General features: G+C 40.5%; 1 protein-coding gene across 3 annotated transcripts in view; it reads left to right on the top strand.

Annotated features, from left to right (window-relative positions):
* The first annotated feature begins 7,660 nt into the window (after positions 1 to 7,660).
* The window catches only part of si:dkey-237i9.1 (SEC14-like protein 1), a 51,117-nt gene continuing 37,346 nt past the window's right edge, over positions 7,661 to 21,431 (top strand). Inside the window, exons 1-3 of one of the 3 annotated variants that reach the window (XM_037761382.1) lie at positions 7,661 to 8,133; positions 8,536 to 8,561; positions 9,525 to 9,614. In XM_037761382.1, the coding sequence (XP_037617310.1) occupies positions 8,556 to 8,561; positions 9,525 to 9,614 (96 nt within the window). In that variant the 5' untranslated portion in view covers positions 7,661 to 8,133; positions 8,536 to 8,555. The remainder of the gene's footprint in view (positions 8,134 to 8,535; positions 8,562 to 9,524; positions 9,615 to 21,431) is intronic. The other 2 variants (XM_037761393.1, XM_037761402.1) reach the window with 2 other exon arrangements.

Below are 21,431 nucleotides of genomic sequence, written 5' to 3'. Positions count from 1 at the left end.
GTATGGACTGTTGACTGTTAAGATCAGTTTCCTGTTGAAGCGAGACTGCGCTTCCTGCTGAGATCCGTTTGTCAGACTCTGTGAAACCACTTCCTGCGCTCATGTTGCTCTCTGCTCGTGCACACCTGCAGGATAAATTTCTCTGTCCCAGTGGTGCGAGATGTCACCATCAACGTCAGTTGGTGCCTGATGGGTAAAATATAGTGGACAGCAAGTTGCTGATGCCACTGCAGCATTCCACATATTGTATCTAGTATCTACACATTCAAATGTATGAACGAATTGGAGCAAATGCGATTTAAAAAGTTATGTTTATAAAACGGTCCCTATATCCTGACAGTAGTGCATGAGACAGGTAATCTGAAAAATATCATGTGTCTCTGTGTCCTCCGGTGTCCTCCAGTGCTCCTAATGGCATCTGCAAGATTTCACAGGTCGAGGAAAACAACCAATCGGAGCCGAGCTGGAGCCTTGCCGTCTCTGAGCAGCTGTCAATCACTCACAAACTCAGATCAAACGGTCAAACTAGGCATCGCTGATCAAATATGAATCAATATTCTGTTACTGTAATGACTATTTCTGGAATAAAACGTTTTCAGAATCATCTTATAGTGTACTGTTTAGCTGTAAAATGAGAAAGTTTGTGACCCGGCCGCCATGTTGAGATCTGAGGAAATACCAAGCACCGCCCACCAGCCGGAGTGATAAATAGGCATTTGAGTAAAAGAATATTAATTCATATTTGATCAGCTGCCTCCATTGAATGAACAGCCAATAGGAACGCTCTCTCTCTGAAATGACCTGTGATTGGTCAAAGTCTCCCGTCACGGGCTAGATGTTTTAAAGCCTGAAAACAGAGCCATGAGGAGGAGCAGAAGTCGAGTTTTCTCTCAGAACACTTGAATTACAATATGCTGGTTATGCTATAAGGTTATTATGGAATTCTTACCCAATGATGCCAAAACATATTCTACCTACTGCCACTTTAATTTAAAATTGCTTTTTTGCCAAATCAGGTTCAATCTTTAAGTTACTTCAAAGTGAGCTTCAAATGGTTGTCTAGGAGACCCTCTGTGAACATTCACACATGCATACATGTTTGTTAGTTTTTTTTATTTGATTTAAAAATCTTAATTCAATCAGTTGTATGCAGCTACTGGAAGTTACATTTTTGTCTTGTTTTATTGAGGCCCTCTGGTGGCTGTGTTTTGGTACTGATAATGGTATTGAAATTATATTGAAAATGTGCATGGACGCTGCTCCTTTGCGTCGAAAGGAGCCAGTTGAGGTGGTTCGGGCATCTAGTACGGATGTCCCCTGGACGCCTCCCTTGGGAGGTGTTCCAAGCACGACCAGCTGGGAGGAGACCACGGGGAAGACCCAGGACTAGGTGGAGAGATTATATCTCCACACTGGCCTAGGAACGCCTCGGGATAAGAGGTTGAAGATGGATGGATGGATGCATGGACTGTAGAGCTTCAACCACTAGTGTCGAGGAATCTATTAGTTCATCAACAGAAGTGGACTGTTGTTCAGACAAAACATTCCATTTTGAAGAGGTCACCTAAACTGAGGGGTTGTTATATAGGGAATTTTCTGTATTTTCTGACATTTTTATAGATAAAACGATGAAGAAACTGATCAAGAAAACAACTGGTAGATTAAATCCATAATGAAAATAATCATTATAATATATAATAATATATAATATATATAATAATATAATATAATAATGATTATTTGCAGCCCTGATAGACTACAGATAGAGCTTTTATCATCATAATCACCTAGCAACAATTTGCTGTATGGTCTAATTAATACAAGATTTATGTTTCTCTTGCATAGATTCAAGATAATAAGAATCTTTTATTTAACTTCATCTGTCTTCTTTTCACCTTTGCTGATCTGTAAAATACTGTCATTCATTTAATATCAAACAGGCTGCAGCTGCAAGGCTTGTACCTGTGGACAGTGGTGCTATGAGCTAAATGCTAACATTACTTACAAAAACAATGCTAACATACTGAGGTATAATGTTTATCATGTTCACCATCTTAATTTAGCCTGTCAGCATGCACATTTTTGCTGTTAGCACTAAACAATCATCGTTCACTGTTTACTTATCTATCTATTTATCCGCTCTCTCAAACAAGTTGATTTTATTCTATTTTTGCAAATCACAATGTATCCAGAGATAAAATGGAATATAGCTGTAAAGAGCACATGTTGCTAAATACACCACGTATGGAATTAAGTCTGTTACCTTTTTTGCCTCTGTGCAATATGTTGTAACTGCAGCCATTTGTCCAGTAGAGGGCCCTGCCTATACATGTTAAATCCTCTCCAGTAATGATCTCATGTTATTGATCCTATGCGTGGCACTATTTGCCACAAATGTTATCATATACTTCAGTAAAAGCACGTGCTCTTGATCAAAAATCTGCTCAATTAGATAAAAAACAACTTGCATACAGTTTGTGTTCTCTAAATGATTCTTATAAGAATATCCATCCTATGTGTAATTATTCATTTGAAACCATCTCCACAGGCCGACCGCGAACTATTTCCAACACACAAGACGACAAGACTTCCAGAAGGAAAGAGGGCAGAAAAAATAGGTCACACGTGCTTCACTTGATTATATATAATGATTATTCCCCTCTTTTTGCATTTATTGGACTGTTGACGACTGCAGATGATGAAAGGGAAGGGGAATACAAGGAAGGAGACATATGTGAGGAACAAATACCAAGCTGTATATGAACCTGGGATGTCACAGTAAACATAGTATTTTCCTTGATGATGTATGTGATCTGGTTTTCACCCTTGTTGAACCACTGAACAGAACTCAACGTGATGACTTTTGCAATGACCTTGATTTTATCTGAGCCAAAGCTGTGATATCTACTGGAACATCCTGCTCTCTATGGGAAGAGTATGAATGATGTAGTACTTTGTTATAATGTTTCTCAATGGATCACGTCCTCCGTAAATACATTCTGCAGCCAGACATTATGTGACCGCCGACAATAACATTGATTGCACTGCTGCTGTTCTTTTTTAACGTCTGGTGTGGCAGCAGACGCTTGGTGTCTGCTGTACAAACTCGACTAGCCGGACCCTTAATGCTATCATACACCGCCATCCGCAGCTAAACCTCTTACATAATTAGGATGTGACTGTATTTAACTCTGAGAAACTAAAGAGAAGCTTAGGCCACAGCAAAGTTCACACATATTTGTGCAACACTTGCATATGAAATACACTAGTAATGAGAAATTTGTACATGCAAATCTAAGTACTTCTGTATTTAATTGCTTTTTTTTAATCATGCTTTTTATTGTTTTCCTTAGTGAAAAAAGACTACAACAACCTAAACCACAACAAATACAATGATATGTACATTTAGCAGTAGTAACTGTAAATGGAAAACAAAACTATTCCAAACAAATAGGGAGAGATAAAATGGTAATAATAATAACAATAATAAATACAAAAAATACATAAACAACAATGATAAAATGAAAATTATAATATTTTTTTCTAAATTTATGAATTAAAAGGAACAAATAAATGATGATAATAATAATAAATAAACAGACATAAATAAATAAAAATTAATAAATGAACAAAATAAATTCCCAGCACGTACTTATATCCCTGTGGTCCCACCACGGCACCAGATAGATACAGTGTACATACAACTGTTGTTTAAGGAACATTTACAAATGAGTAAATAAAACAGAATATATATATCAAAATAATAAATAATATGAATATAATTAAATAAAATATTCAAACAAAATGAATTAAATAAACGTTGCAACAAAACTGTTCAGAAGAAAATATTGCGATTTATTCCTGGCCTTTTCAATCCAAACATATATTCTATATTTCTTAATGGATGAAACCACTGGGTTTTGGGTTGTTTTTTTGTTTTTTTGTGACAGCTATTATTAATTACACCATGGGCTACATACGGGGTAATTTTCACAATTAAGTCCTGTTTTAAATTTGTAGAGGTCTTGGGTTTCCAGGTGTGTAAATGAGCTAGTTCATGTACAGGATCAGCACTTGTTTACAAAGCTGGTTTTACGTGCCAGCGATACAGTAACTACCCCCCTAACATGGCTCGCACTGTCTCCATTTACACCAAGGTATTTGGGGGTTTGGTATCTTGCCAAGGTCACACACTTTTGAGGGTAGATGAAACTAAAGACACCCCCTGGTGAAAGACACACCACTTTCTGTGATTAAAAGAAAGAGAGCAATGCGTCTTTGGTGGTCAACCCGTTGCTTTTCATTATCTTATCTGTGATTAGATTATTACACTGATTTTACACATTTACACATCAGTTTTTTAGTCATTTCGGCTTGCTTGGATACAGCATATATACTGGGAAAAAAAACTTCGGAACTTGTGTTTGGTGATTATTTCTCTGTTGTTACAATGCTAATGGTCATTGTATTTTACATCGTTGGAAAGCCTGTTTATTTACCTTCACAATGATGTCCAACTTGTAAGGATCATGCATTTGTGGGATAGCAGCACAGCTGATTATGTGGGTAGCGCCCAAGAAAATTTTCCAAAATTCTCTGCCAATGGTAACAGTGTATTCTCCTGTTGGTACTGACTCTTGTTTTGAGTTGTTTGGTGGATTGGATGATTGAACTCTTTATCAGTAACAAGGAACAAACAAGACATATTGGCTATTTGACACTTAATTCATTTAATAAACCGTCAGGAGCCTCAGTAGCGGTTGGAAGATCCATACGCAGCCACAACAGCCTGGCACCTCCTCCTCATGCTGGTCACCAACCTGGTAACACGTTGCTGTGCGATGGTGTTCATTCCTCAACCAGGATTGGTTGCAGGTCAGCCAGCGTGGTTATGTTGGTCACTCTAACACGTACAGCGCGCCCAAGCTGATCCCTCAAGTGTTGAATTGGGTTGAGGTCTGGACTCTTGGCAGGCCGTTCCATTCCTCTCTACTCCCACATTGTGGAGGTAGTCTGTGATAACCCTGGCTCTGTGGGGGGCGAGCGTTGTCATCTTGGAGGATGAAGTTAGGTCCCAGATTGTGGAGATATGGGATCGCCAACTGGCTGCAGAATCTCATCCCGATATCTCCCTGCATTGAGATGGCCTTCAATGATGACAAGCCTTGTTTTGCCAGTGAGGGAGATGCCCCCCCCCACACCATGACACTGCCCCCACCAAAAGCTCTTACCTCCGTCGTGCAAACATCAGCATCACGTTCTCAGCGTTGTCTCAATACTTTGACCCTGCCATCCGACTTTGGCAGACAGAACCTGGACTCATCACTGAACATGACATTCCCCAACATGTTCAGGTTCCATTGTCTGTGTTGTCGACACCAGCGCAAACGGGCCTGACGGTGGAAGGGCAGTCATTCAGGCTTCCTGGTAACCTTATGAGAATACACTGTTTACCATTGACAGAGCATTTTGGCAAATGTTTCTTGGGCGCTACCCACATAATCAGCTGTGGCTGCTCATCCCACAAATGCATGATCCTTAAAAGTTGGACATCATTGTGAAGGTAAATAAACAGGCTTTCCAATGATGTAAAATACAATGACAATTAGCATTGTAACAACAGAGAAATAATCCACCAAACACAAGTTTACTAACTTTTTTCCCCCAGTTTTATTTCAACAGAAAGCCCGGGTTACAAAGTGGAGGTGTGGAGTTTGTAAGATGTGGGTATTTATAAGGCAGAGAGTGTCAAAAGATGCCATTGGTTGCAACATGGGAAATGTAGGATTTGCCATTTTTAAGCTTGCTTAAATGAATGATATCGTGGACGTTGATGCTGCTGTTTGTCTATTGTGAGTTCTCCCAACTTTATGAAAGTGCAATGCTAAATAGCTGGTTAAATTTAGCACCAACTTTGTATAACAAATGGTATCAACCCCAAAATTTGCTGCAACAACTTATGAGACATAATCAGGGTCTGAAATGAACTTTTTTCACTTCCTGGCCACTGTAGCAGACAAGTTTTTTTTTTGTCTGCCACTCAGAAATTTTACCTGCCACTTTTGAAATCTCTCTCTGCGCTAAATGAAGGAATAACATTTTAGATCTGATGTAATTCAATGTTCAATATACAGTATTTTACACAAAAAAACTTTATATACACGGTAAATTACAGTGTTTTAATTACACCTTGGAGGGAAGTTACTGTACACAGTACTGTACTGTACTTTGCTATTGTCATTTATAGTGGTTGTTTGCATAAAAACAGCACAATTCAAATGATTATGATTATTTAAATATTTGCTCTGATTAAAAAAAATCTTGGTAAGTTGTTATGAAGTTAAACAGGTCATAATTCTCTCTATTATTTATTTCATATTGCTGTGAAAACATCTCCTTCAAACAACTGGATTATTCAAGTTTTTCGTCAAAAAACTTAATTTTACAAGATTACATTCGAACACATCATGATAACGTTGTAATTTACCTTCACCGCATAGTAATTTTTCCTGAGCTGACTTGAACGCCTCATAATAATAACTGAATGGCACCTCCATTAATGTTAGTAGCTCCATTATTTAACCAATCAGGACTGTGCTGCCCACCGGCTGCTAACAGCTATCATTACAAACACTTGTTCAGTGTCCCTTTATCAGGGAAAAATAGGGTGCACCCCCCTAAGGTTAGTAGCGCCACCTGTTTTTCTCTGGAAGCTGGAAAGCACTGTCCGAAAGCATCAATAAGAGGAATCAATAGTCATGGACACATGAGATGCCAAGAAAGTGGACAACTACGGTCCTCTTCTCCCATCTCTACCGGTTTTCCTTGCCTGCCAAAGTGGCGGGATGTCCTGATGATTTCACCCGCCACTGCCAACAATTTACCTGCATTTGGTGGGTGGCGGAGGCTAATTTCAGACCCTGGACATAATAGAGCATGGGAATGTAAATCATATACCTCTATGATATTGTCCTCAGCCCGTAGCCTTTATATTTTCCGAATTAATTTAGATTAATTAATGAATTAATGAATTCATGTTTATTTCTGATTTATGACTAGAACAACTTGACACATAGTGCTGAGCTGCATCTCAAATTAATCTCCAGGTTTCCAGCTTTCAGATGACGCACACCACTCTATGTGACACCTACTGATGGGTCTCAGAGGGTTAAGTTAGCAGGTCGATTTAAAGCATCCCCACCTTCTGTACATGTCTCATGGAATGCATCCTCTTTGGTAAGATGTCAGTCTCAATTGCAACATTATTCCCTCCTGACAATAAAAATGTAGGCTATGCATCTGTGGTCTTATAGCACAACAGGACACCTAACACTGCACTGAAAACATAGGATATGAATCTGGTGACCGCTGCTGATCTGGTTGCAAAATAAAAGTACAAATAAGCTGTGCACATCACTTCTGACTGTGTAAAGTGATTCATGACTCTGTAATAAAAACAATAATGCGGTGATTTGAGGAGAAGGCTCTATCTCATTTCGGACTGACTGTTTGCTTTACTCACAGATGACTGTCCTCTGGTGTTTGTCCTTCACTGTGGTCAGCCAGCGGCTTCTACTGACAGCAGCACTGCGCTGCTCTGAGACAAGAGGAGAGGAGAGGTGACGTTTTCAAACGGGGAGGAGCGACAGACAGCATCAGCATCATCATCATCATCATCATCATCATCACAGGCATGACACACTGCGAGAGAGGAGGAGAGGACTGAGAGGACTGAGAGAACTGAGAGAACTGAGAGAACTGAGAGAGGAGGGCTACTGTCCTTCTGAACACTTCCTCCGTGTAGGAGGGATTTAACACGGGACTATAGAGACTGTCTCTCGTCCTCTGGCCGTCAGTGTGAGGAGGACAAGTCCCTACGTTAGCTTGTTAGCTGGTTAGCTACATGGCCAGATAGCACAATAAAGCTAGCTGTCGTTAGCCCCGGGCTGCAGTTCACCACCAGGACCCGGACCCGGACCAGGACCAGGACCAGGACCAGGACCAGGACCAGGACCCGGCGAAGGGAAGAGCCGAGGAGGGGAATGGCAAGAGTCTGCTCGGATAGCCCTTTCACAAGAAACAACTAGTAGCCTGACTCTAAGCTGGTCTAACCGGACTCTTGTTTGAATCCCGGTGAGCACAGTTCACATTCATGTCCAGTTGATCTTGTAGCAGCTAGCTTCAGCGCTAGCTGCAGGGCTAACTAGCCGGCTAGACTCAGTTAGCCAGCACTGTTGTCGTGCGAGCTAACGTGAACAAGTCGACATAGCACATGTTGTTCTCCACTATCAGTGGGCTTAAAATAACTAATAGTTGACCTCTTATTAATATGGAGTTAGGTTTTTAGTCAGAAACATTTCGTGTCAAACATGTTACTGTTTCCATCGTGTTTCGGTTCAAGCTGTTAGAGCTGATAGAGCTGATTCCTGTTTGCATGTTTGACAATGTGTCATCTGAACTCTCTTCTTTAACTGTACCAGTTACTGGTTACTGTACCTCAGTAGCTAACTGTCCTGTTTTGACGTGTCTTTGAAGTTGCTGACAGATCCTGAAGCATGACGGTAATTATTGTTGCAGTAGCAAACGTTAGACCTAGAGGAATACTGTGGTTTGTCCTCCCAGCCCGGTTCTTATTAGTCAGCCTGCCCTGATCCCTCTGTCAGTAGTGCTGCTTGATGTTCCCATCACTGCATCGCAGGAATTCCAGACATGTATCAGCATGCTGAGCCAACACATAACATGAAGTCCAAGCCACACTTTAAACTTCTTTTAAATTGCCTCGAGTAAGCAGAATCTTCGTCTTTTCACCACATTCTGTCTAGTTTTCATTAACACATAATATGCGTTTTGTTTTTTAACTATTCATTTGCTTTTGTCTTTTTACTATTAATGTTTAAGTGATGAGAAGATTAATTGTATTCATACGTTTTTACTCTGTGTTCTCTAGCCTCTGCTCCAGCATGTGAATGTGCTGTTTGTATTATATAGAATGAGCAGCACCTGTCTTTTTTATCACTACATAGAGTGTTGTTGTGTGTAGCTGTGGACCTGAGCTCCTGCAGAGACACTAGATGGACCTTGGCTTAGTTCTATTCCCAGTAGTTTGCAGTGAGAAGCCATTGCAGTCTCTGTTTTGATAAATGAGCGGGGCGTGCTGCATCCATTGATCAGTGGCATCCTGGGTCACGGCTCAGAGGAGTTCCCTTCTACAGCCCGTCACTATACATGGTTTTGTAGTTTGTATGGCTGCTTGCCAACACACAAACGCACACACATGCAAGCACCTGGCATCATTCAAGCAGTCAGCCAAAACACACCTTTACTTAACTGCGCACTGTGTCTCCTGTTGTAGGGCCAGATGCAGCTATAATGCTGTGATTTTGCCACTCAGCACGGAGCACACAGTTATTGTGATGATGCCAAGAGTGAATGAAATGCCTCCTTACATCTCTGCTCTTCTTTCACAAATGCTTGTAATCATAGTTTGTTCTTTCTTTTCTGATTGATTTCTTATTTTTGTTCAGGTTGTTGGTGTTACTGCAATCCCCACCATGGTGCAGAAGTACCAGTCACCTGTGCGGGTGTACAAGCATCCCTTTGAGCTGGTGATGGCGGTAAGTGTCTTTACCTGTGTTCGCAGTCAACGCTCTGTCCACATGAATATTGCATGCCATAGATGCAGAGTTATGTAATGCTGGCGTGTGGGCGCTTCAGAGGTCACCCTCAGAAGGTAGTCTCTGAGTTACACACCTTGCATGCGATTGGCTCACAGATTCAAAATGCCGGTGCTGAAGGCAAACTGCAGTGTGCGCAGTTAACTTCATGTTCACATTGCATCACCATTAAATGTCCACGGCTAGGTTGAGTTAGGTGTTGGCTAGCTGCACTGTCAATGTTGTGCTAGTGATCCGCAGCACTACAATGAGAATGGCTTCTCATAAGCAGTGACAGCATAAGCTTATAGAAATATTCCTCGTAGAAATATTGAAACCAAAACCAAGGGAACCATCACAGCTAAAATCTCTGATTTAAGAAACAGAGATTTTTGAGTTGCTTGCAAGCAACCCTGCTAAAACATACCAATGATGAGTGCTAGAATGATTGATTACTGTGTGAATCAAGAGGTTATCCTCACGTGCCACACACCAGACACATTATTCCTTATGTCATGTGGGCTACTGAAATTACCGTTCCACCTTTCTTTTTGCTCTTTTTTTTTTTAAATGGCATTCTCAGCAGCGTCCCTAGTGCCATCTATGCTTTATCTACCGTACTTTTGGGACTTGTGTTAATTCCCCTTATCTGCATATAGTTTGCCATGCAAAGCAGTTAGTCAGTCTTGACCCCAGTGCTGCCTGTCAGAATGGGGATGGGTGGAAGATTCTCTTCTTGCGTTCAAGATGTACTAGTATTGGGTGATGGTAAGTTATAACGCTATCATGATGCATTCAAGTTTAACCTTGTAAATTGTAGTTTTTTGGAGAGAAACTTGAATAAATCCAGTTGTTTGAAGGAGATGTTTTCACAGCAATATAAAATAGATAATAGAGAGAGAAATAGGACCTGTGTAACTTCCTAACACTAGCTCTAAGCAGCTTATAATATATAATTAAAACTACTGATGCCAATATTTCTTTTAATCAAAGCAAATATTTAGATAAAAATGTAATCATTTTTTCCTAATCATTTGAATTGTGTGTTTTTATGCAAGTAACCACTATTATATAGGTGACAATAACAAAGTAAAAGGATAACATTTAGACTTTTCGACAGTTGGAATGTAGCAGAACATGGAGGTGAAAGCAGCAGCTCTCCGTTGATTTAAATGTGAAATGGCAATAAGAATATTTTATCCCTAAAATCTATGAATAATAGTAATAAATAATAGTGATCTCAATATTGATCAAAATAATTGTTTTTTATCATTTTGGCCATAATCGTGCAGCCCTACTTTCTACTGTGTTTTCATGACAACACTGGGTATGGAAGACAATGAGAGAATAGATTTATCAATTATCACACCTTATCTCTGTATCGTTAAATGAGCTCTATTTTCTATTTAAATACAGTGTAAAGATATATAATAATGACAAGTTGTAATGGTATACACCATGAACTATAATCTCCCAGTGATGGATGCTTTACTCAGCAATGTTTTGACCTCAGCTGCTGTTTGTCAGTATTGTGGTGTAGTGCACGTCTGCAGTCTAGTCCTGGCCTGGCCTGATTATACAACCCTTCATTTTAGCCAAACATGCTAACTAGTCATAGACACTGCATTGCTGTACTTTTAGTTTTAGCAATATATGGCTTTTCCTGCTTTATTCATGTAAATAACCACTGATCAACAGTAAGCTAGTTGGGACTTACTTCCTTTTAGCAGCCTGTCATGTGTTTTTTGCCATTTTCTTTAAATGGAAATCAGCTTTCTACACCGGCGAGAACGAGGATGCAGGAGGACTAAATCTCCTTAGCACAGGCTGAATTGAGCACCGGGCAAACAGATGGCGATAAATAGAGGGCTGGTCTCTACACTTGGGTCTAATGCAGCCAAAAGGGGGAATAGTAATAATAGCAAAGCAGACTTGCACGATTTGTATGCTGGAGATGAGCCACCTCATGGGCTTTTTGTAGATGGAACAGGCTTACTTTTGCAAAACTAATGGAGTAGCCCTGGGTGGTTTTAAACTAGGGCAGCAACGGACAAGGTGGATGTTATTAATTGGATACGGAAAATAATGTTTGCTTTGTGTTGTATGATATAATAGTTAAGACACAAGCAATGTGGTCAGAATCTATAGTGAATTTTTGAGTTAATAAATGGCTAAAATGTACAGTTCAGTTGAAAGTGAGATTGGTGCATTTGGATTAATCTCTTTCCTTCTCGCGACTTTTCTCTGCAGTGAGTATTTTTGCAGACACTGCAGAGCAGACTTAATGGTGCGTCACATCACTTGCTGGTTCTTTTTATTGTAAACCCAGTGAAATCTCTCCCCTCTCACTTCCTCTATAGCAGGTCTGTCGCCATTGCAGCATAATAGTGTAACAACGTCCTTCGTTTGAGGGAAACCATCACAAAGCATTGATACAGTGTGCTGTTTATAGTGTGTAAACAAGCATCAGCGTCTTTATGTCAAGACTAGGGATGTTAATAATTAAACGTTTAACTGTAACCGACATTAAGAATTTTAACCGATTAACGCTATCGGTTAAACAGTTAAAAGAAATATTAATAATTAATTAAAAAGCTGAGCAAAACTCAGAGGAGCGACTTGAAATGTAAAGGAGAAAAGCCAGTCCACCTTAAGAGCCCACCTTAAGAAGAGAGTCTGAGCCGGCGTTGCAGATACAGGAAGTTGGCTCCGGTCTTGAGCTCGCCTGGAGCTTGCTTGAACGGAGGAGTTGTAGCATTTATTCACCGACAAATAATCTGGCGGAAACTCGCTAATGTTAAGCCGCACTGGCAGACCTTATATGTGTGGCTACGGGGAGCACGAAGCCACCAGCAGCGCTACAGCTGCTAGCGTAGCACAGACACACACACTGTTTTTTGGACAATCGCTAAAGTTACGCGGGCGACAGAGTATCGTTATGCCGGGCAGTCACACAGCTGACAACCTGCTAGACTAAACTAAATGCTGCGCTGCTAACGCTCCCGGACGGGTGAACTGGAGACTCAGTTGTCTGTTGTGCTCATACAGCTGGTGCACGGCTACATGAGACGCACTAATCTTGTCGGTTAACGGTTACATTTTTTTTCAAAATTAGCATCCCTAGTCACGATTACTTTTTCTTTTCAATGTGTATAAGGTGTACATATTCTGCAGGCAGGCCTAAATATTTTGCCCAGTAATTATAAATAATATGCACATTGCTATATTGAGCCATAGCTTAGTTCAGCCTTGTTATTCTTCCCTCCAGTTCCTCTGTCAGGCTTCTGAAATATTTGCCAGTAATGGCTTCTCCCTTTCGTCTGTTGGAGGATTATATTTGACATTTTGGTTTGAGGATTTTGGTGTTCTCTCTCTATTGGACTTGTTTGGATACTGTCAGTTCTTTGAAATACCCATTTACTCTTCTGAAGGTAAAAACTAAGGCTCTACATTCCTCCGTTAAAGCCTTTAAATGCATTCTTTAGATGAAATCAGCCTCTCCTCCCCTGGCCTCGAGGAGCCACTCGGCTAACTGACAGGTGCTATCAAAGTATGTCAACCTACGGCTAACACTGCTGTGACTTGAGTGTACTGTTGCATAAGTCATGCTCGGATCTCCGATGCCCTTCAGCTGTTTTTGTTCTGCAGCGGTTACTGTACCCTGCTTGAACACGTTATTCTCAGTATTCCCAGTGTTGACAGCGTTTTGGCAGATTTGACACTCTTCTAACTTTAAAGTGGTACTTTTGTGTTATTCTTTGTAAAGAAACTCAGTTTTACATATCTGTCGATTAAATCAACTAAATGGTTAGTCTTCAAAATGGTATGAGTGTTGAATTCCTTTGGTTGAGGACAGCCCTACCAATCTTTATGTTTAACTGCAACAAATGACATACTTTGTAGGGGTGGGTGAAAAAATTTATATAGTATAGTATTGCGATATTTTATGTGGCAATATTGTACCAATACACGGACGTCAAGTATTGATCTTTTATTATATAAACTATTAACCTCTGTCTTTCAGAGGTTGTAGCAGGCTCAGTCTTAAAGCTCGAGTGAAGCTTCCCCCCTGGTATCATATGAAACTACAAATCTTAAGTAATCCATTGTAGGGCTGCACCTAACGATTATTTTTTTAAAGATTAATATAACGATTATTTTTTTCGATTAGTCGATTAATCTAACGACTAATTCATCAATTATTAGAATTCTTTTTTTATAAATAAATAGATATCAAAAACTTGACTCATTATTATTTCAATACTTTATTCAAATATCTTCTCTTATAAACATATACATAAAACAAGAATATTATTATGGCATTATTTCACAACAAAAAATATACCAGTCTTTACTGGTAATCTGTTTTCAGTCCAACATAAAACTTCTCCAAAATAAAATTAAAACAAGAGCTTGTATTGTAAATTCATGTAAAAGGAATAAAGTGCAATGTTCTTTTTGTGGAAAAAGTCCTCCACTCTGCTTTGTCTCGTCCTGAAAAAGAGACACAGAAAGCCATTAGAATAATGATAATAGTGGCACATTTAAAACAGGTCTAATTTCCACAGCACTGTTGTGTTACGACATTAGGCTAATAATAATAATAATAATTATCATCAGTATTTTTACTTAAGTACTTAACTTAAAACTTAAAATGGTTTAGACATGGATTTATTTAATCACTGTAATAATATGCAGTTAAGATAAACACTAGGAAATGTACTTTTGCATCAGTGTGGAGCAAGAGAGAAATAATTGAAACTATTTACAGACTAACAGTCACAGACTGTAGAACAATATGTAACGTTACTTTAAGCCATTTTCTCACTCATACATCGCCGTTAAAGTAAACAGAAAAAATAAAAGGCCGAATAACAACATTAGATGACGCGTGGTGTAACGTTACGTTACGTTACGTTACGTTACTATAACAGTGGTCCATAAAATACTTTTAACATGGTGGTGATGAAGAAACATTTTAAAAACAAACTTTAAATGACTACTGTTAACAGAAACACGCCCGCGCTTTTACAATCTTAATAGATCATGCTTGGGTGATGAAAAAGTAAACAGGACTTACAGCGGTGTCTTGCTGCTGTCTTCTTCACGCAGCGCTCCGGGATGCCTTCTTGTCAGGTGATGGTGCATTGCACTTGTACTGCTGTAGTACGCCATCTCCATTCTGCACAACTTACAGAGCACCGCATTGTTGGGTCTCTGTTTGAAGTATTCCCACACCTTTGATGAATGTTGGAGAGGTTTTTTGACGCTTCTTGCTCTCTGGGGGAATCAGAATCCATGCTCGGACCGGGCGCAGCGCATTTTCATTACGTCATCCGATGCGTCGACGCACGTTACGTAAATCGACGTATTTACGCAAAGCGACGAATCACCCCAGCCTTAATCCATTGGTACCAACCATGTCATACTAGCCTGTTGGGAAGAACGTTAAATAACGCTCCAAATTTATGCTCTTTTTGACCATTCTAGCATTGACTTTGATGGCCGTCAAGTTTATTCTTTAGAATGAAGTTACCCATGTATACCACAATATGGACATAATAAAGCAAGAAAATTAAACAAAACTAACCGTCAGCAGCTTTGTATCATTGGGTGGTGTTGCTTTATTTTAAGCTTTAAGTATTGTTTTGGCTTGTGCTTAAGGGGTAAACTTGACAGGACTAGACGTGAATAGAGATTCCGCTTCACTAAGTGATTTATTGCAGAAACGCCTGATGTTGAGGATTGCATGTCACTTAAGAGGCCAACTCCTGAAAGTACTGACCAGAGTGAAACGCACACCACAGCACCTCTAGTATGTACCCTAATAGGAAACTCTGAACGTCCTTTGTAGATAAAGTTAACTCAGGCACAGATCTCAGAAGGATGAGTGTTGTTGACTAACAGCTGACTGGGTTAGTTTGAGCTGCCCAAAAGCACACAAACACAACACACGTGTATTAGCATTGACCTTGATTGCCTTCTTCTTGCTCCACAAAGTTGGCCTGTTTTTTTTTTTTTGCTGCGGAGTTGGGAGTGTCACTGAAGTAAGAACGTACGGCAGCAGTTTGTTTAGAAATAAATAAATAAAAATCACTCCCAGCCACAGCGGTCCCTTGAGTCTGCTGCTGCATCTCAATAAAAGGGAAATATAGTAGATGCTGCTGCTGCTATTATCGCAGCAGTCCAATCTCAGAGCCTCTAGTCCATGTAAAAGCACAACACAATACCCCTCTCGCTGTTGTTTCAGGCCAGATGGGATAGTTGCTTCTGGAACACATCCACAAATGAAGAATGACTTCAATAGCCACAAGAGGAATAAAAAAAACAGGTTGACCCTGGAATAGTAAATAACTGTTAACTTGATGCCTAAAAGACGATATCTTAAGCACCTCAACTCCCAGATAAGTATGCATGCTGCAGAAAGAGGGTGTTAAATGAGTGGAAGCCTATCGTAGCCTCTCCTGCTCCATGGGAACGTATGGGGCTGCAGCTAATCAACAAGGACAAAGTGTGTTGGTCCTGCCCCTGTCCTCGTAGAGTTTCTACAGGGGAAAGAACAGGATGTGCCATGCTAGCGTAATGCCCGCTGGATTTGTTGGCACCATCAACGACAAGGGACGTTTCCTTCTTAGTGACTAAGTCCTCTTTAACAGTGGCAGCAACACAAACAAAACATGTCGTTTTTCATGGCAACAGACTGAGTTTCAAAAGAGTTTTGAAATAGCAATCATGTGTCATTGGTTAGTTGTTGAAACACTCAAAAGCAGGTCTAGTAACTAGAGAACACAAAATCAAAGGCTAAAAGATGAGGAAGCGGAGCAGGAATAAACAGAAATGGCACAAGAAGACTAACATTAAGGGGAGAGGCAGAGCGAACCAGACTGTGTTAGCCACTTATTAGGCTCAGCTCTGCCTGCCAACACAGTAGCCTCTGGGCAACAACCGTGTAACTTCAGATTCTCTGAATTTCAGTATTTCCCTTTCTGTGGGGCCCACACACTCTGTTTAACTCAGGTGAAAACACACGCACCTCCTCCTCAGACAGACTGGAACCTGTTGTTTCCTCGAGAAGTAGTTGTTACCAATGGCTCATTGATGAGGCCCCCTGTGCATTACAGAAAATGATTGTTTCCTATAATCCAGGCCAGGGTTCCATGAACCGCTCGGTCACAGTTGAGTTATTGTGTGTCTGAGGCCTGTGGAATAAGAAGTAGTGAAACACAGTTAAGTGTTTGTACAAAAACTTTGACCGGCCTAATCAGATGAGTCCTCATCACATGGACACCCGTGATAGTTGGTGGGGGACCTCATCTTTGTAGTGTTGTTACTGTGTTAAACTGCGTCACCAGCTTTGTGACAATTCCATGTAAAACATAATTACCAGTTCTGCCTTTGATTCCTGTCGCCAGCGTGTCGTATGTAGGGGTGTCACGATTTTCCAAATCCACGATTTGATGGCTTTTTATTTTAAGGTATAAATTCGATTTGACTTTTGATTTAAACATGCCATTGTTAGACTATGGAGTCTTGATCCGTTAAGATCAACACATCATTGGTTTTATGCCCTGGCATAGGCATATGCAAGGCCTATGGAAGGAGGTTGGGACACGGGCGGACATGGGTCTTGGGGTATGGGGTATAACACATGGACAGTGTAACTGTAGCTGTGGTCCTGCGTTGTGATTGGCTCAATTTTGACAAGTGCACACCAGATTTTACTGCGCATGTGTGGTCCCCCCAAAGCTATGACGTGTTGGTGACGCGTGACCCGCCTCCTTCTATAGGCCTTGGGCATATGCAGGAAGTGCCCTAAGTTTAATTAACTATCAATTTACCATTTATAGGTGTTTATTATAAAGTGTTACCAGAACATTTTATTCAATGAAGCCCATGCGTCCGTTGATGCGTCTGTTTGCCTGTTGGGTGGTTAGATAACGGCACCAAAATCCAGCTGTTTTAAGACAGCAGAGCTCATGTTACCAATACCAGGTTTGATTTGATTTGGTTAGTTTTTGAATAGATATACATTTTGCTGCTGCTTGGAGCTCAGATCCTGTAAAATCTGCTAATTCGGTCTTCTTCTGCACCATGAACTACTTGGAGTTCCTTGTGCCTCCTGTCTATATGTGGGTCATACCTTAGCACGTTTTTTTTCGTGTGTGTCGAGTGTGTGTCGGATCGCCAACACATTGTTTTGTGCCTGTTTACTGCAGAGCCAGTGTTTCTAAACTTGGCTCTTTCCTGCTGTAACCCTTCTCTCTGTCTAGCCTGGCGAAGCGGCCCTGCCAGGGTGACATCCTGTCCCTCCATGTCCTGACCCACTTATGGCCAGGTCTGGTTAAGGCTTTTTGCGACCCAATTCTATGGCGCAGCAGCACTACTACATTGATTAATCCGCCTGTGAGCTGCTGGCTCACCCGTCGTTTACCTCACCTAATGTTCTCACGTCTACAAGCAAAGATTCACCTTCATGTCAGCCTTGCATGAACAGAGTAACGAGTCATTTTATTCACACACTTTTTGTCATGGTCCATTGAAAAAGAGAGCAGAGACGAATAGAATGAAACCTGATTACACTTCATTCATACTAGTTATTCAGACAGAGAGTTCATCAGGAAGGAAATTGAGTATTCCTGCTCCAGTGAAATGTTTGCTGATTTAGCTGTTTATGTGCGCTTTTCTCATTTGCTTGTCCCAGCATTGCCTGTCTGTTCTGATTCAGAAAATCCCCGTCCACTCTTCAGAATGAATCTGTCAGAGCTTTTGCCTGCAGTGTCTAATTCACTTACTCGGCTAGATGCTGTTTGCCAAAAGCAATGAAGAGTTATGGCCTGATTTGGGAAGAAGAGCTTATCGTCCAGTGTGCTGCTTCAAACAGGATTAAGAAAGGACTGCTGTACCACCACCACGTGACTCTGGGAGCCTATGAGAACATTCTGGAGCTGATTTCATTCACAGATCACCAGGACACTCATTCACCCTCTTTCCTGCTGCAAGGTCGAGATGCTGCTCCAGCAGCTCCCCCCTCCCCCACCCTGCTTTGCTCTGCTAGACACAGATGAAAGTGTACGCACATACTCTTACACAATGGCACTTTAGCATATTTTACACTGCAAACCATGCTACAGTGTGGCAATGGATAGTGACTCAGATCTATGCAGCAGCTATGTGACGTTAATAGGAGTGCATACAGTAGACTGTGACAGTCTTTGCATGCATGCTTGCTGCCATGTTTTTCTGATAATTTGTGGTTTTATTTTAGAGCTCATTAAAGCTCTTTCTTCTCGGTTTTAACTTGCGTTTGTAAATGTTTAGCAATGGTTTGGAGTGCAATTAAAGGCAAAAAAATATTGATCCAAAAAGGGTATGGAAACAGAATGGTAACGCTACCAGGTTTTGTGATACGACAGTGTGAATGGCGACAAACAACCCACATGCAGCTTTATTATCCTTCCCTGTTTCTTGTCCCTTTTAGCTTTGTATGCATTGTCACATACACCCTATACTCACACATAGAGCAGTCCATTAATCTCTATAGTGCATCCTCACATTTTCAATCCAAAGTGGTGAACACTATACATACAGTAAAGTATGATATCGTGGCTAAAGCTGCATGCTAACTCTGTCAACGGACAGGAAAACAGCCGGCCGTCACTCTCGTCTCCGTGGTCAAATCGGCCGACACTACAACTGTAGAGCACCCATATACTGACATTTCTGTTAAATGCATTCAAACGGCCCTGATGGAGCTGACCATGGATGGATAAAGAGAACGGAGCTGACGGGAGAGCTAGCGACAGATTTGGCAAAGTTAGCGGAAGTATAGACGTGTGACTACGTCTGGTTTTCAAAATAAGGTGTTAAAAAACATACAACATACATATAAGTAAATAAGATTGATTGGATTATAATCACCAGAAGTATAAACATTACATGTCCCTCATAAATTATAAAGAAAATACCACTAATTTTATTTTTGATTTTTGGGTTGGTAGAAAAAAATTTAATAAATAATGCCTGAGAATGGCTGATATATTTGACTTCAGGACATCTCTGACTACATACACACGTAGGCAAAATTGTTGGTACCCTTCCGTTAAAGAAAGAAAAACCCCACAATGGTCACTGATAACTTGAAACTGACAAAAGTAATAATAAATAAAAATTCACTGAAAATTAACTAATGAAAATCAGATATTGTTTTTGAATTGTGGTTCAACAGAATCATTTTAAAAAACAAACTAATGAAACTGGCCTGGACAAAAATGATGGTACCCCTAGAAAAGATGTAAAATAATTTGACCATAGGGACATGTTAAACTAAGGTGTGTCCTGTAAATAGCATCACAGGTGTCTTCAAACTTGTAATCAGTCAGTCTGCCTATTTAAAGGGGGTCGAAAGAAGTCACTGTGCTGTTTGGTATCATGGTGTGTACCACACTGAACATGGACCACAGAAAGCTAAGGAGAGAGTTGTCTCAGGAGATTAGAAAGAACATTATAGACCTTCATGTTAAAGGTAAAGGCTATAAGACCATCTCCAAGCAGCTTGATGTTCCTGTGACTACAGTTGCACATATTATTCAGAAGTTTAAGGTCCACGGGACTGTAGCCAACCTCCCTGGACGTGGCTGCAAGAGGAAAATTGATGACAAATCGAAGAGACAGATAATACGAATGGTAACCAAAGAGCCTAGAAACAACTTCCAAAGAGATTAGAGGTGAACTCCAAGGTCAAGGTACATCAGTGTCAGATTGCACCATCCGTCGCTGTTTGAGCCAAAGTAGACTTAATGGAAGACAACCGAGGAGGACACCAAATCATAAAAAAGCGAGACTGGAATTTGCCAAAATGCATATTGACAAGCCACAAAGCTTCTGGGAGAATGTCCTTTGGACAGATGAGACAAAACTGGAGCTTTTTGGCAATTCACATCAGCTCTATGTTCACAGACGCAAAAATGAAGCATACAAAGAAAAGAACACTGTACCTAATGTGAAACATGGAGGAGGCTCAGTTATGTTCTGGGGCTGCTTTGCTGCATCTGGCACAGGGTGTCTTGAATCTGTGCAGGGTACAATGAAATCTGAACACAATCAAGGCATTCTGGAGCGAAATTGTGCTGCCCAGTGTCAGAAAAGCTTGGTCTCAGTTGCAGGTCATGGGTCCTCAAACAGGATAATGACCCAAAACACAGCTAAAAACACCCAAGAATGGCTAAGAACAAAACATTGGACTGTTCTGAAGTGGCCTTCTATGAGCCCTGATCTAAATCCTATTGAACATCTGTGGAAGGAGCTGAAACATGCAGTCTGGAGAAGGCACCCTTCAAACCTGAGACAGCTGGAGCAGTTTGCTCACGAGGAGTGGGCCAAAATACCTGTCGACAGGTGCAGAAGTCTCATTGAGAGTTACAGAAATCACTTGATTGCAGTGATTGCCTCGAAAGGTTGTACAACTAAATATTAAGTTAAGGGTACCATCATTTTTGTCCAGGCCAGTTTCATTAGTTTGTTTTTTAAAATGATTCTGTTGAACCACAATTCAAAAACAATGTCTGATTTTCATTAGTTAATTTTCAGTGAATTTTTATTTATTATTACTTTTGTCAGTTTCAAGTTATTTCAGTGACCATTGTGGGTTTTTCTTTCTTTAACGGAAGGGTACCAACAATTTTGCCTACGTGTGTACATGCTGAAAATCAAACATTTTTACTGTATTAATTTAGAGATTTTCCAAAGTAAAAGTCCCTAGAAGGTTATGATTCAACTTTT

The sequence above is a fragment of the Sebastes umbrosus genome, chromosome 3, assembly GCF_015220745.1.
Source record: "Sebastes umbrosus isolate fSebUmb1 chromosome 3, fSebUmb1.pri, whole genome shotgun sequence".
In the NCBI taxonomy this organism is placed as follows: domain Eukaryota; kingdom Metazoa; phylum Chordata; class Actinopteri; order Perciformes; family Sebastidae; genus Sebastes; species Sebastes umbrosus.
Note: the sequence above shows the minus strand (reverse complement) of the source record. Positions and strands in the feature narration are given on the sequence as shown.